The sequence below is a fragment of the Piliocolobus tephrosceles genome, chromosome 11, assembly GCF_002776525.5.
Source record: "Piliocolobus tephrosceles isolate RC106 chromosome 11, ASM277652v3, whole genome shotgun sequence".
NCBI classification, from domain to species: domain Eukaryota; kingdom Metazoa; phylum Chordata; class Mammalia; order Primates; family Cercopithecidae; genus Piliocolobus; species Piliocolobus tephrosceles.
In genome coordinates this window covers 47,439,772-47,454,930 of record NC_045444.1, presented here as the reverse complement: position 1 = coordinate 47,454,930, position 15,159 = coordinate 47,439,772, and the positions used below count along the sequence as shown (strand labels likewise).

The following is a 15,159-nucleotide window of genomic DNA, read 5'->3' as shown; positions in this document are numbered from 1 at the left end:
CAGCCAACAGACACATGAAAAAATGCTCATCATCACTGGCCATCAGAGAAATGCAAATCAAAACCACAATGAGATACCATCTCACACCAGTGAGAATGGCAATCATTAAAAAATCAGGAAACAACAGGTGTTGGAGAGGATGTGGAGAAATAGGAACACTTTTACACTGTTGGTGGGATTGTAAACTAGTTCAACCATTATGGAAAACAGTATGGCAATTCCTCAAGGATCTAGAACTAGATGTACCATACGACCCAGCCATCCCACTACTGGGTATATACCCAAAGGATTATAAATTATTCTACTACAAAGACACATGCACACGTATGTTTATTGCGGTACTATTCACAATAGCAAAGACTTGGAATCAACCCAAATGTCCATCTGTGACAGACTGGATTAAGAAAATGTGGCACATATACACCATGGAATACTATGCAGCCATAAAAAAGGATGAGTTTGCGTCCTTTCTAGGGACATGGACGCAGCTGGAAACCATCATTCTTAGCAAACTATCACAAGAATAGAAAACCAAACACTGCATGTTCTCACTCATAGGTGGGAACTGAACAATGAGATCACTTGGACTCGGGAAGGGGAACATCACACACGTGGGCCTATCATGGGGAGGGGGGAGGGGGGAGGGATTGCATTGGGGAGTTATACCTGATATAAATGATGAATTGATGGGTGCTGACGAGTTGATGGGTGCAGCACACCAACATGGCAGAGATATACATATGTAACAAACCTGCATGTTATGCACATGTACCCTAGAACTTAAAGTATAATAAAAAAATAAATAAATAAATAAAAAATAAAAAATAAAAAAGAAATTCGCTCAAAACTATATGACTACATAGAAATTGAACAACCCACTCCTGAATGACTTCTGGGTGAATAATAAAATTAAGTCAGAAATCAAGAAGTTCTTTGAAACTATTGAGAACAAAGAGAGCATACCAGAATCTCTGGGACACAGCTAACGCTGTGTTAAGAGGCAAATTTATAGCACTAAATGCTCCCATCAAAATGCTAGCAATATCTCAAACCCACATCCTAACACCACAACTAAAAGAACTATTTACAGAGAATCAAGAGCAAACAAACCCCAAAGCTAGCAGAAGACAAGAAATCAGCAAGATCAGAGCAGAACTGAAGGAGGGAGAGACACAAAAAATCCCTTCAAAAAATCAACGAATCCAGGAGGTGGTTTTTAAAAAAAAAAATTAATAAAATAGATAGACCACTAGTTAGACTAACAGAGAGGAAAAGAGGGAAAAATCAAATAGACACAGTAAAAATGATAAAGGGGATATCACAACTGACCCTACAGAAATACAAACAACAATCAGAACACCTCTGTGCAAATAAACTAGAAAATCTAGGAGAAATGGATAAATTCCTGGACACATACACCCTCCTCACACTGACCTACAAAGAAGTTGATTCCGTGAAGAGACCAATAACAAGTTCTGAAATTGAGGCAGTAATAAATAGCCTCCCAACCAAAACAGCCCAGGACCAGATGAATTTACAGCTGAATTGTACCAGAGGTACAAAGAGGGGTTGGTACCATTTCTTCTGAAACTATTCCAAACAATTGTAAAGGAGGGACTCCTCTCTAACCCATTTTATGATGCCAGCATCATCCTGACACCGAAACCTGGAAGAGATACAACAAATAAAGAAAACTTCAGGCCAATATCCCTGATGAATATCAATGCAAAAATCTTTAAGAAAATGCTGGCAAACTGAATCCAGCAGCACATCATAAAGCTTATCCACCACAATCAAGTCTACTTCATCCCTGAGATGCAGGAGTGGTTCAACATATGCAAATCAATAAACAGAATTCATCACATGAACAGAACTAAAGACAAAAACCACATGATTATCTCAATAGATGCAGAAAAAGGACTTTGATAAAGTCCAACATCCCTTCATGTTAAAAACTCTAAATAAACTAGGTTTGAAGGAACATACCTCAAAATAATGAAAGCCATTTATGGCAAACCCACAACCAATATCATACTGAATGGGCAAAAGCTGGAAGCATTCCCCTTGAAAACTGGCACAAGACAAGGATGCTCTCCACCACTCCTATTCAAATAGCATTGGGAGTTCTGGCCAGGGCAATCAGGCAAAAATAAATAAATAAATAAAGCGTATTGAAATAGAAAGAGAAGAAATCAAACTGTCTTTGTTTGCCTATGACATGATCCCATACCCAGAAAACCCCATCATCTCAGGCCAAAAGTTTCTTAAGCAGATAAGCAAATTCAGCAAAATCTCAGGATACAAAATCAACATGCAAAAATCATAGGCATTCCTATACACCAACAACAGACAAGCATAAAGTCAAATCATGAATGAACTCCCATTCACAATTGCTATAAAGAAAACAAAATACCTAGGAAAACAGCTAACAAGGAATGTGAAGCACCTCTTCAAGGAGAACTACAAACCACTGCTCAAAGAAATCAGAGAAGACTCAAACAAATGGAAAAACAATCCATGCTCATGGATAGGAAGAATCAACATCACGAAAATAGCCATACTGCCCAAAGTAATTTATAGATTCAATGATTAAACTACCACTGATATTCTTCACAGAATTAGCAAAAACTATTTTAAAATTCACATGGAACCAAAAAAGAACTGGCATAGTCAAGGCAATCCTAAGCAAAAAATAATAAAGCTGGCAACATCACCCTACCCAACTTCAAACTATACTACAAGGCTACAGTAACCAAAACAGCATGGTATTGGTACAAAAACAGACACATAGACCAATGGAACATAACAAAGAACTCAGAAATAAGACCATACATCTACAATTGTCTGATCTTCAACAAATCTGACAAAAATAAGCAATGGAGAAAGTATTCCCTATTTAATAAATGGTGCAGAAAATTGAAAATGGACCTTTTCCTTACATCTTATACAAAAATTAACTCAAGATGGATTAAAGACTTAAATGTAAAACCCAAAACTATAAAAACCCTAGAAGAAAATCTAGGCAATATCATTCAGGACATAGGCATGGGCAAAGATTTCATGACAAAAATATCAAAAGCAATTGCAACAAAAGCAAAAGTTTACAAATGGGATCTAATTAAACTAAAGAACTTCTGCACAGCCAAAGAAACTATTGAGAAAACAGACAACCTATAGAATGGGAGAAGATTTTTGCAATCCATCCATCTGACACAGGCCTAGTATCCAGAGTCTACAAGGAACTTAAACAAATTTACACGAAAAAAACAACCCCATTAAAAAGTGGGCAAAGGACATGAACAGACACTTCTCAAAAGAAGATATATAAGCAGCCAAAAAACATATTTTAAAAAGCTTAATATGACTGATTATTAGAGAAATGCAAATTAAAACCACAATAAGATATCATCCCACACCAGTCAGAATGGTGATTATTAAGAAGTCAAGAAACAACAAATGCTGGCGAGGCTGTGAAGAAATAGGAACACTTTTACATTTTTGGTGGGAATGTAAATTAGTTCAAACATTGTGGAAGACAGTGTGGAAATTCCTCAAAGACCTGGAACCAGAAATACCATTTGACCCAGTAATCGCATTACTAGGTATGTACCCAAAGGAATATAAATCATTCTATTATAAAGATACATGCATGCATATGTTCACTGCAGCACTACTCACAATATCAAAGGCATAGAATCAACCCAAATGTCCATCAGTGATAGACTGGATAAAGTAAATGTGGTACAATACACACCCTGGAACACTATGTGGCCATAGAAAGAAATGAGATCATGTCTTTTACAGGGATATGGATGGAGCTGGAAGCCATTATCATCTGAAAACTAACACAGGAACAGAAAACCAAATACCACAAGTTCTCACTGGGAGCTGAAAGATGAGAACACATGAACACAGGGAGGGGAAAAACATACACTGGGGTCTGCTGCGGCGTGTGAGAGAAGAGGGAGAGCATCAGGAAAAATAGTTAATGCATGCTGGTTAATACCACTTAATACCTAGGTGATGGGTTGATAGGTGCAGCAAACCACCTTGGCACACATTTACCTATGTAACAGACCTGTGTATCCTGCACATGTACCCCAGAACTTAAAATAAAATAAAAGTCACAATTCTTCCATTAAGTCTTTTCACAGTAGTTTCAGTTTACCTTCATGGCTTCAGTCTCAATTTGGCATTTAGAATATACTAATTTATACATAGCTATCTAATTTAGGTGTTTATATTCTAAACAGTATGAAACAGTAGTTAAGACCAACAGCTGTAGAGCTAGACTTTCTGGGTTTGAAACTTAAATCATCCTATACTTTGCTGGCAATTTTGATCTTGGGCAAGCTACTAAATTTCTTTTTCAGTATACTATATATGCTTAAGGTAGAATGTATACGTATGTATAGATATACATACATACTAAAATTGTGTTTACATAGGATGTATAGTGTGTGTGTGTATATATATGCATATTTAATATACACATACATATTTGTAGCGTCTACCTAGTTCAGTGGGGATAATTATAATAACCAATGTTTATTAAGTTAGGCATTGTATCAAACACTCTAGGCACTGTTTGAAGTATTAATTTATTAATTTATTTGATTTTCATTACAACTCTAGAGATTAACATATTAGTGTCCTCATTTCACAGATGAAAACGCTGAAGAAAAGAGAGATTAAGTAACTTTCCTAAGTCAAAAATTACCAGTAAAGTGGAAGATATAGGATTCTAACACAGGAGTCCCGCTCTGGAACCCTAGCTCCTTGCTACTGTGGTATACAGCTTTCCTCCATGTTATACAGTAGCCTCAATAAACTCTTATGAGATTAAATTGAATTTGTGGAAAAAATGAGTAGTATACATTTGGTATACAAAAATAATGGTATACATTTACATGCCACACATCATAATATGCTTCACTGGAACCAGTCTCTGTTGCCTTTTAGAAAGAGTAGTTTCATGGAGGAATATTGAATTCTCCTTTAACTTATTGTTGTTATCAATCTTCCTGTATTGCCATTTTTAAAAGTCTTAAGATGAAGAAAGGGTCCTTTTCCTCTAAATGCCTTTTATTTGCTTTTTGAGAAACAAAACTGTGTTTAAACATTTAAAGCAACTCGAAGCCCAGTGATATCCAAGGTTTCTTTCAGAAATGGGACTCTGATTCTAAAACAAGTACTGAAAATTTGTTGGGTTCCTACCAGGTGAATGGCTCTTTCCTAGGCAATGTGAAATTGCAAAGATTAATAAGGACAACTTCACAAGAACTTCTAGAAAATACGACTTTTAAATAATGTAGATTTATACAGGAAGTACAGAGTATTCTCCATTATATGAGTCTCCTATTGTTCTAAAAATAGAGTCAAGTGAGCACCTGTGTCTGGTTTTATTTTAACTCTCCCTGTAGAATTCCAGGAGTTTTACTTCTGACATACTTTTTACAGATCATTTATACTAAGTGAGAGTAATAGGTTCCAATTTTTTCACAATTACCATGTACAAATGACGTCTTCCTGCATCTGATACCAAAAATCACATCCCAGCTGTCACATCTAAAGGAAATCTGCTCTTGGAAGGTATCCAGCTTTTTTACTAACCTCAGGCAATACTAAAATGCCTCTGGTGTATGGAGTAGAAAAAGGCGATATTAAAAGTATTTGCAAACATGGTTTACTTTATCATTTTTAAATGAACAAAGAACAAAGGTAAAATATTCGGTGACTTCTGTGATTCAAAATGGCAATTTTAATTTCCAATTTTCCCTAAGACAAAGTCCTTTTTATCCAACTATTCACCATAGTAACATGAGTATTCATTGTATTAAAATGATCCCACTAGATTGTCCTTGCTTTAGGAAATGTCAAAAACAAAGCCAAAGCTAAATCAGATTACGTACCAATAAAATGGAGTTTACATCACGGACAAGCAGGAGGTCTCTTAGGATCTGAAATCTAGGACTTTTGAGTGCTTGTGGATAGACTGAGAAATGCTCTCATGTGCAATTTTGATAGAAAATTTTATTAAAATCCTTCAGTTTGTTTCTACCCCCTACCTTGTCTACTAACTACTAAATCTACTCAGGAATTTAATTTTCATTCTCAAAGTCTCAAGAGGGTTAGAGCTCTGCAAATGACTTCAAAATATAGGTACTGCTCTTTTTGTTTTATATTTTATTTTTTCCAGGAATAAGTACATCAGCAAAGAAATGTTCTCAGTTTAGAAACCATAATCTAGCATTCAAGATTCTATACTTATCTGGTCCCAACACACCTTTTCTGTGATAAGTCTAAGTTATCCCACTAGGCTATAGCCAAAATGAACTATTCTATTATTTGCTTTCTGCCTCCCTACCTTTAATGATGTTTCTTCTTCCTGAAATGACCTTTTCTCTATGTTGGCCAGTCTTCAAGACCTACCTCATGGCATTCACTACTTTCCATATTCTGTCATAGTTACTTGTATTTTGTAGTTACAACCCATTACCTGTGACCTCCTGAAGGCAGAGACCTACAGACTTTTATATCCTTGCCCAGTACAGTTCTTTCTAGAACATTGTAGAGTTTTGTATATTTGTTTTTAAAAATTGCACTGAGATTCAACTGACTCTGTGCCAATTTGGGGGAAACAGCAGCACACTGAGGAAATTTCTTCAGAGAAGAGAAGTGAAATTCAGAGATGTAACAAAATGCCATATTTAAGCAGATAAATTTAATCCAAATATCATATTACTCACTTGTCTTTGAAGTTTATTGAGAATTTTAAGCAGATTAATGTTTTTACGTTAAATAATCACCAGCATTCAAAATATTATACTCTATCAAATGGGAACTTGAATTGTTCTATTTACATATGTAGTATTCTATTTATAATATATTTCATTTAGTGTTTCATCTAGAACAAAAATGCCAAGAAATAAAATTATTAAAAACAAGTTGTGTTTGACTTTCAGTAAAATTTTTTGTCCTGGACACTTTTAATGACTAAGTGTCACTAAATCTAGGTAAATTTGCCCCTATTATTTTCTTTAAGCCTTTAAAGAAAGGCTTTTTTTTTAACCCCTTAATTTTAGTCTTAAACAATAAACAAGAAAGACCTTAAGTTGCTGTTAAATTTTCCCAAAGTCCTAGTAATCTTTCAGTCATGAATAAAGTAGTTGGTATAATACAGAGAAGCAAAGAAGCTACACACAGAATTCTAAGAGAGTTTGAATCAGCCTGGTAGGTAGATGCAAAGTTTAAACACAAAATCTTTCATCAAGTCACAATTCTTATTGTCAGTAAATGTTAGAATTGAATTGGATATAGCATGTTGTTCTTTGTTTGCATTTTTGTAACTATCTTTATTTCAGTGTAGCATATATAATTTCTTATTTGATAAAGAGAGTAAGGGAGAGGGAACAAAATAAACTGCATGATGACTGTTACAAAGTCCTGCCAATAGCCCATCCAACCTCTTAGAATGTCTATAACAAAGTCTGTCGACAAAGGATGTTGACAATAATATGTTTGCTATATGTCAGGTACTCTTAAAAGTGTTTCATATACATTAACTCACTTAATGTTTACCACAACTCTCTGAGGTAGGTGCCATCATTATCCCTATATTACATATCAGGAAACAAGCCAAGATGATACAGCTAGTAAGTAGCATAGCTAAGAACTGAACCCAGGGAACATGGCAGTCCAGACACTGAACTATTGCACTAGCCTCTTACTGAAGCCAGCCGTTACAAACCAGAAGAATTTGCAAATCAACTTTCTATTGCTCTAATACAAGCAAACAGGCACTTTGGAGGCACTATTAGGAAGCGTGTTCCAGTTTGGGATTCTGGGGAAACAAGCACTTTGCATCTTCTCTACCCACCTTCCTGCAAATTCAGCAAGCATATTGGAATAAAAGAGAAGAGAGTAATGGCCTTACTCTTCACCAAGCAGCAGCTAAGGTCCGCTTCTGTAATTAGTTGGTCCTGATCTGCTTTCTCAGAGCCTGAGGTAAATCCTATTCCCCCATTTTATTCAAAGGACTCTCTAAATGACCTAGTTCGTAACAGACACTTCCATATTTGCTACTCTTTATTGCCAAGTTTTATCCCTATACAGTAAAAACTCCTTCCATAATACTCAATTACCCACATTGAGCCTGGAATTAGACAGGATTGATCAAGTCTCTATGCTGAGCTGATACTTCTGCCTCCTGCCAGTGAACTAGGTCCACCTTCAGTCTCAGACTGACAATGATGGCTTATACAACATGCAAAGCTATTTTACTGATTCACAGTTTATAAAGCCCTGTACAAGAAATCATGCATTCTAAAAGTCTTTAATGCAATTTTAAATAAAGTTATGGGATGCATAATTATACAGTTTGACCTAAGCCTTCATTTATCTAATATCAAGAAATTTGCATGAGGAAAAAGAAGTTACATGTAACTCCTTCTAGGATTAATCAGCTTATAGATTAAGTTAAAACTGATTGTAGCATACTGCCTACCAAAAGTAAATTCAAAGTGTGAATACAGTTTATTGTACACATTTTCTAATCTCCTTGAAAGCAGGAAATGACTTTTTCTTTTCTGCATTCCTCCTAACACCAAATCCATACAGTATCATGCAATGATCAGCCTTTACTATGTTTACTGAATTGAAGAATTACTCAAATAGTTTTTTATTGGCAGCTTACCTTTAGAAACCTTTATGATGTATCATGAAATACATGTAAAATAGTATAAATGAAGGCAACCTTTGTAAGGAAGATGACCAATCATTACTGGGCAAGTTTACAACCAGTTTTATCATTCCAAAGGGCAAGATTATCTTGCCACGCAAGAAGAAAGATTGACATTGCATTTAACTACATTCTAACCAGTCTTTGCTTTTTATTGTAGTGTATTTTGAAATAGTAACAGAGAAAAATTTCTCTGATTTGTGACAGAAATAACAATTCTAAAATAGTAATTGTTTTCCACCTTACAAAATTATCGAGATATCCTCACTTAAATGCTACTAAAGGAAAGTAACCAAAAATCTTTACAGTTTGGTTCTCTTGAAAGGTCAGGAATACAGTGAAAAATAGCAGAATGCTGTGAAACCAATACCAAGAGGAATCCCAAAGCAATGCCAAGAAACAGAATGTACTCATAATGACTAATACATGCAAATACTGGAAATAAATTTTAACAGATTAGACAGGTTTTGTTGCAATTAAAAGGTATATTCAAATCATTTCAAAATTAATCAAGCTTAAGAATATGCCAATCTTCCCTACTAATAAGAATATAAGCTGGCTAAGTAGCCTGAATAACATATAAATTATAGTCAATATCAGTAGGCAGAATGTGTTTTTAATTAAAAAGGAGAAACTTACCCCTTAACTGAATCAATTCATTGTTTCAGACTTCCTTAAATATATTCATTTTTAAATCTATGTCATTTCACCCTGATAAAGGATTAAATTACAATCAGGCTACAGAATCATGAAGACAAAACCATCTTGCTGTTGAGAACTGCTGCAACATGTTTATCTCTTTTTGATTACTTTATTTAATATGGAGTACCTGAAAAGTTCTCTAACATTGAGGCAGAAGTATGTGCAATATTTTAAAAAATGAAATATATTTCCTTCAAAATCTGAATGTCAAATATAGGTAGTTTCTTACCCAAGTATATAATTCTGAGGATATGCTATAACAAATCAAAGTCAATGCATTATATATAACTTGATGGGTGAAAATAGTTTAAAATAAATGGCAGAGTTTCAGGACAAAATGGACATTGAAATCCAAATCATTTGCATGTTTAATATAGTCAAGTATTTTCAGTTTGAAAATGAAAGTAAGCAAAGGACGAAGCTCTCTGGGTAAAAAAATCTTCAACAAGCTTAAATGTCACAAGCTTTCTTTGTGAAAAACAGATTTATAGTCTGCTTTCATCTATGAACAATGCATTAGTATATATCTACCTTAAAAGCACCAAGAGCATCAGTATTTCAATAGATCTCAGAAATGATTAAAACCGATGTCTTTAAAACAGTTCAGATAATGCAACATAAATTTCAGGAAATTAGTTTATAGGTCAGATGCTGACAAAGATGATTCTATTCACCAAACTTTCATTGCTATATAGCATACTACACTGGTAGCAGCATCAGTTTCCATGCTTAAGAAATTCCAAATAATAAAAATATTTGTAATATATCACTATCTGTAAGCAGCTAGCTATGATGTATCCTTATCAATTTGATCAATTTATACTATTTTTATCACTTGAAGTAAAATATAAAGATTGACTCTATTCAGGCTTAATCTGGAAAAATCTGAAGTGCCCCAAACCTTGCTTTTAATTACATTCAAAGAATCTCTTCCTTTACCACCCTCTCCCCCATAAAGCTAAAGTAAACACAAATTTAAACACATACACACGCACAGGCACACACATACACACACATTTCTAATAATCATATTGTTCAGCTGCCGTAAATCTTACTTGTTCAAATATCCTAAGGAAATTCTGACAATAAACAATTACATTAATCAACATATTTTCAATGAGTAAGAACTAGAAAAAACAAGCACCCTACATTCTAATATTATCATCATAATTCATGAGGTCATACCTGATGACTTAGAGATTGAAAAGGCTCACAGGTTCCAGACTGCATGACCTTTCTATTTCCAGAAACCCCTAAAGACTGCATTTCCTGTCTTACAAAAGATAATCACAGCCATCTCTATGTCTCAGCATCTTCAGGGCTAGTGAAAAAAATATCAAACAGCAGATCTGTCCATCAGTATCTGTTTAAGCCATCATCAAGATGTCAAATCATATACTATTTATCATCTCCCCTGTGCAGTTACAAACACCCCATACTAAGAGAGACTGACACAGTTGTATTTGCTGATGCTGCTAATGCTGTCTGAAAACAGTAAGCTTACTGCTTAGAGCAATTCTGCATCATCCAAACAGAGAATGAGCCACATCCTTCAGATTTCCCATTTCTGATACTATGAAGATTTCATTTGCCAAGGAGAGTCAAATTTTTTCAGTCCTTTAAAAATAAGCAGTTCTCCTTTTAATTAAGTATCCAATGTGTCTGTTGCAAATACCGTGTTAAAATGTCAACTCTTAATTATTAGGCAGCTTTCTCTATACGTGACTAAGCTTTAGGCTTTATGACTTACCAAGCAAAATTATATTCTCTTAAAGGAATCTTCCCTCCAAACTCTGAATATCATCACTTATCCACCCATCAAAATGATGAGTGTCTAACAAGGATTTTTATTTTGGCAATCTTTGATAGTTGTGTAAATAGTAAATAGGTAAATACATATTCACCTTTTAATTTTCAGGAATTTCATTTATGTTTCAGATTCGTCATACGAACATACATTTTATATTTTTATTTAATTTCTTTTTCTAAAGAGTTTAACATGCAAAAGATTTGCCAAGCAAAATTGTACTCTCTTGAAGGAATCTTCCCTCCAGACTACGGGCATCATCACTTATCCACCCATCAAAATGATGAGCGCCTACAGAGGAGTTTTATTTTGGCAATCTTTGATAGTTGCGTAAATAGTAAATAGGTAAACACATATTCCCGTTTTAATTTTCAGGGATTTCATTTATGTTTCAGATTCTTCAGACCAACATACATTTTATCTTTTTATTTAATATCTTCTAAAGAGTTTACATGTAAAAGATAATGTGGTATTACCAAATTCTAAAACTGCATGGTTAAGTCAAGTAATGAAACCTATGTAAGTTACTGGCATTTTTATCATGAATTTTCACTGTGTCTTAATTATCAAAGTTTGAGTACTGTTTTCTTTTACCACAACATAGCAGAATCAGGAAACTTTAAGATTGATAAAGTGTTCTAATAATAGAATCAATATCTCAAAAATTATAATTAGAAATGCTTTCTCTTTACCATGTGACAAAAGGTTGTGTTTTAGAAATAAAGAAAACACAAACCAAAAAAAAAAAAAAAACTAAGATTATAGTCAATTCAACTACATTCAAAATTAAGACACCAAGTACAACATATCATCCTGAAACAGCCCTCACATTATGAACAGCCTGAATAAAGCCTTCCTAAGCTACATCATCTCTCTTTCTATATTCATTCTTTCCTGTAGAAAATATTGAACATCTGTGTGTCAGGTACCGTATAGGTGCTAGGGACTCCATAACAAACAACACAAAACCTGACATCACAGAAAGCAGATAAATCAAACAAGTATGTTTTGTTATAACTGAAGAATTAAAAGTTGATGTGAAAGCAGTAGCAAGACATCCTACCCTAATGTAGGGATCAGAGAGGATTTCCCTAGGGAAGTACTGTTAAAACAGAAGATTCTGAGCTAGTCACATTCAAGGAATGGCAAATATAGAATAGGTTAGATCATAAAGTGTAAGAACAGAGGGGAGAGATGAGAAGCGAGGCCCAGTCATGGTAAGTCTCAGGAGCCATTTAAAGAGTATGAGCTTTACCCTTAGGGAAATGAGAAACCATCAGCATAATCAGGTTTAAAATATCCTGGCTACTCTATAGACAATTGAGTAAAACAAAACTGGAGGACAGGAGACAAATTAGAAGAATGTTACATAATTTCAATCAGGGGATGATGATGGCCTGAACCAAAGAAGTGGCAGTAGGAATGAAGAGAAATGAATAGATTCCAGATACACATCTTACCGAAAAAAGATAGAATTCAGGGATTAAATGTGAGAAATGAGGAAAAGAGAAACATCAAGCAAGGTTCATTCCTAATCTCCTATACGATTACATATCAAAGTTATTAAATGAATCAATAATGAAAAATACGAAAATTGAACTTTTCCTTCAGGTATTTTGTCACAGCATGAATACAAACAATGATATTTTTATCATTCTCTGGATGTTATTAATTAGTATATATAATCTAATTTCCTTCAGTGTTTTCTTATAAGTACAATTGATCTTTGTAATAAAAACATGAAACCTAAGTGCAAAGCAGCTCTTAATCTCTCTATTATCTAGTTGACAAGATCTGTTTAAACCAAAAAATTACTTAAAATCTATTATTTGACCCTCTTAATAGTAATTTAACACAATTACTAAAAACTATGATACCTCATTTTTAGAAACCCATTGCTCTAAAACAAATTAATTATTCATACAGTATGTTACTCATACCAGGGTTATTAAGATATGGTCATACTAGTAAAGCAGAATACCTCTAGACTTTCCCTAATAAGACTTAACAAATATTTGATAAAAGAAATGAAAAGTAGCCAAAACCTAGCAGAACACCCTTGGACTGAATGAAGAGAGAGCCAAAAGAGTGTATCTTTGTCCATTTGGGCTGCTGTAACAAAATACCACAACAACAAATACTTATTTCTCACAGCTCTCAAGGCTGAGAAGTCTCACTCTAACCTCACATGGCAGAAAGGGGGCAAGGCAACTCTCTGGAGCCTCTTTTACAAGGGCACTAATTCGATTTACTAGAGCTCTGCCCTCACGGTCTAATTGTCTCCCAAATGTCTCACCTAATGCCATTATATTGGTGATTACATTTTCAAACACGAACTTTGGAGGTGCAACAACATTCAGACCACAGCAGAGTAAAAAGCACACATTGAAGGTAACTCTATTTATTTAATGACTTGCTGCACATAAGAACATCTCAAATAATAAAGGATTAGCATCTTAAAAAGAGCAAGAACTTCTTTATAATAATTACTACTCATTTAGCTCTTGCTTTTCATCCCTTAGGGATCATGTGATCCAATACACTTATTTTACAGATGGGGAAAACTAAACTCTAGGGGAGCTAAGTACATACCCAAGATCAGTTAGTAGGAGGGCCAAGGTCAAAATTCAGAATTCCTGTTTCCTGGTTTTCCCCAATAGAAGTCACTGTTTGAAATTATACATACATACATATATATATATATATATATATATATTTTTTTTTTTTTTTTTTTTGAGACGGAGTCTCGCTCTATCACCCAGGCTGGGGTGCAGAGGCTGGATCTCAGCCCACTGCAAGCTCTGCCTCCTGGGTTCACACCATTCTCCTGCCTCAGCCTCCCGAGTAGCTGGGACTACAGGCGCCCGCCACCTCGCCCGGCTAGTTTTTTGTATTTTTAGTAGAGACGGGGTTTCACCGTGTTAGCCAGGATGGTCTCGATCTCCTGACCTCGTGATCCGCCCGTCTCGGCCTCCCAAAGTGCTGGGATTACAGGCTTGAGCCACCGCGCCCGGCTGAAATTATATATTTGTATAAATACACTATATCTTAGTCATTCAAATAACATTCATTTTAATATTTTTAGTTGAGAAACAGTAAAAAAAACTATAAGAATCACAAGGTTTCTATATTAAAGTTTACTTTTATCATAAAGAATTTACCTTTTATTTGTATTCAAAAGTGACTTGCTTCAAATATCTCAGTAAATGCAAGTAATTCATTTTGTTTTACATACTATTGCTTTAAAAAGTATAAATTAGTTCATCTTCTCAAAATAACTTCGCAAAATGTATTGAGTCTTAAAAATGTTCAATCATTCACCTTAGTATTTCCTGTCTGAAGGCAATAGTGCAGATTAAGATTTATGCTCCAAGGTGTTTAGTGCTACATTATTTAAAAGTAAAAAAAAAAAAAAAAAAAAAAAAAAGACAATAAGAGAAAGATTAATTAAATTATAGAACACCAAAACTGTAATGCCGTGTAACCCCTGAATATTAAGAACAAAAGATGTTAATGACAAAGGAAGATATATAGCATAATAGCATATTAAATGGAAAGTAAGATACCAATATATTTGTGGGGTACAACCTCAACTATGTAAAACATACACCGAAAAAAAAGACAAAATGTCTGATTTTTTAAAGATGGCTCCCAATATGACTTATCTTATAAATATTTACCTACAGACTTCATTGTTTTTCATAAAAATAGAAACTAGTTTCTTTGGAGTATTTCAATAGTTCAACAAATACCTCTATTTCTCATGTGCTTCCTCTTTTCACTAAAAATTTTGCTTCAGATTTCAGTCTTTCTAATGTTGTACTCAAATTTCTGGTCTAATTTCATAAAAATATTCAAATCTACTTTCATTGACTATCTAAACTTTAAAAAAAATCATTCCTTATGTGCC

The 15,159-nt window shown here is 34.3% G+C and overlaps 1 protein-coding gene across 15 annotated transcripts in view; it reads right to left on the bottom strand.

Annotated features, from left to right (window-relative positions):
* SLC4A10 (solute carrier family 4 member 10) overlaps positions 1-15,159 on the bottom strand; it is a 392,709-nt gene that overhangs the window by 288,302 nt on the left and 89,248 nt on the right. For 5 of the 15 annotated variants that reach the window (XM_023217347.1, XM_023217339.2, XM_023217341.2 and 2 more), the window contains exon 2: positions 10,628-10,763. The exons of the other annotated variants lie outside the window; for them this stretch is intronic. In XM_023217347.1, coding sequence (XP_023073115.1) covers positions 10,628-10,708 — 81 coding nt within the window. In that variant the 5' untranslated portion in view covers positions 10,709-10,763. The remainder of the gene's footprint in view (positions 1-10,627; positions 10,764-15,159) is intronic. 15 annotated transcript variants of the gene reach the window in all.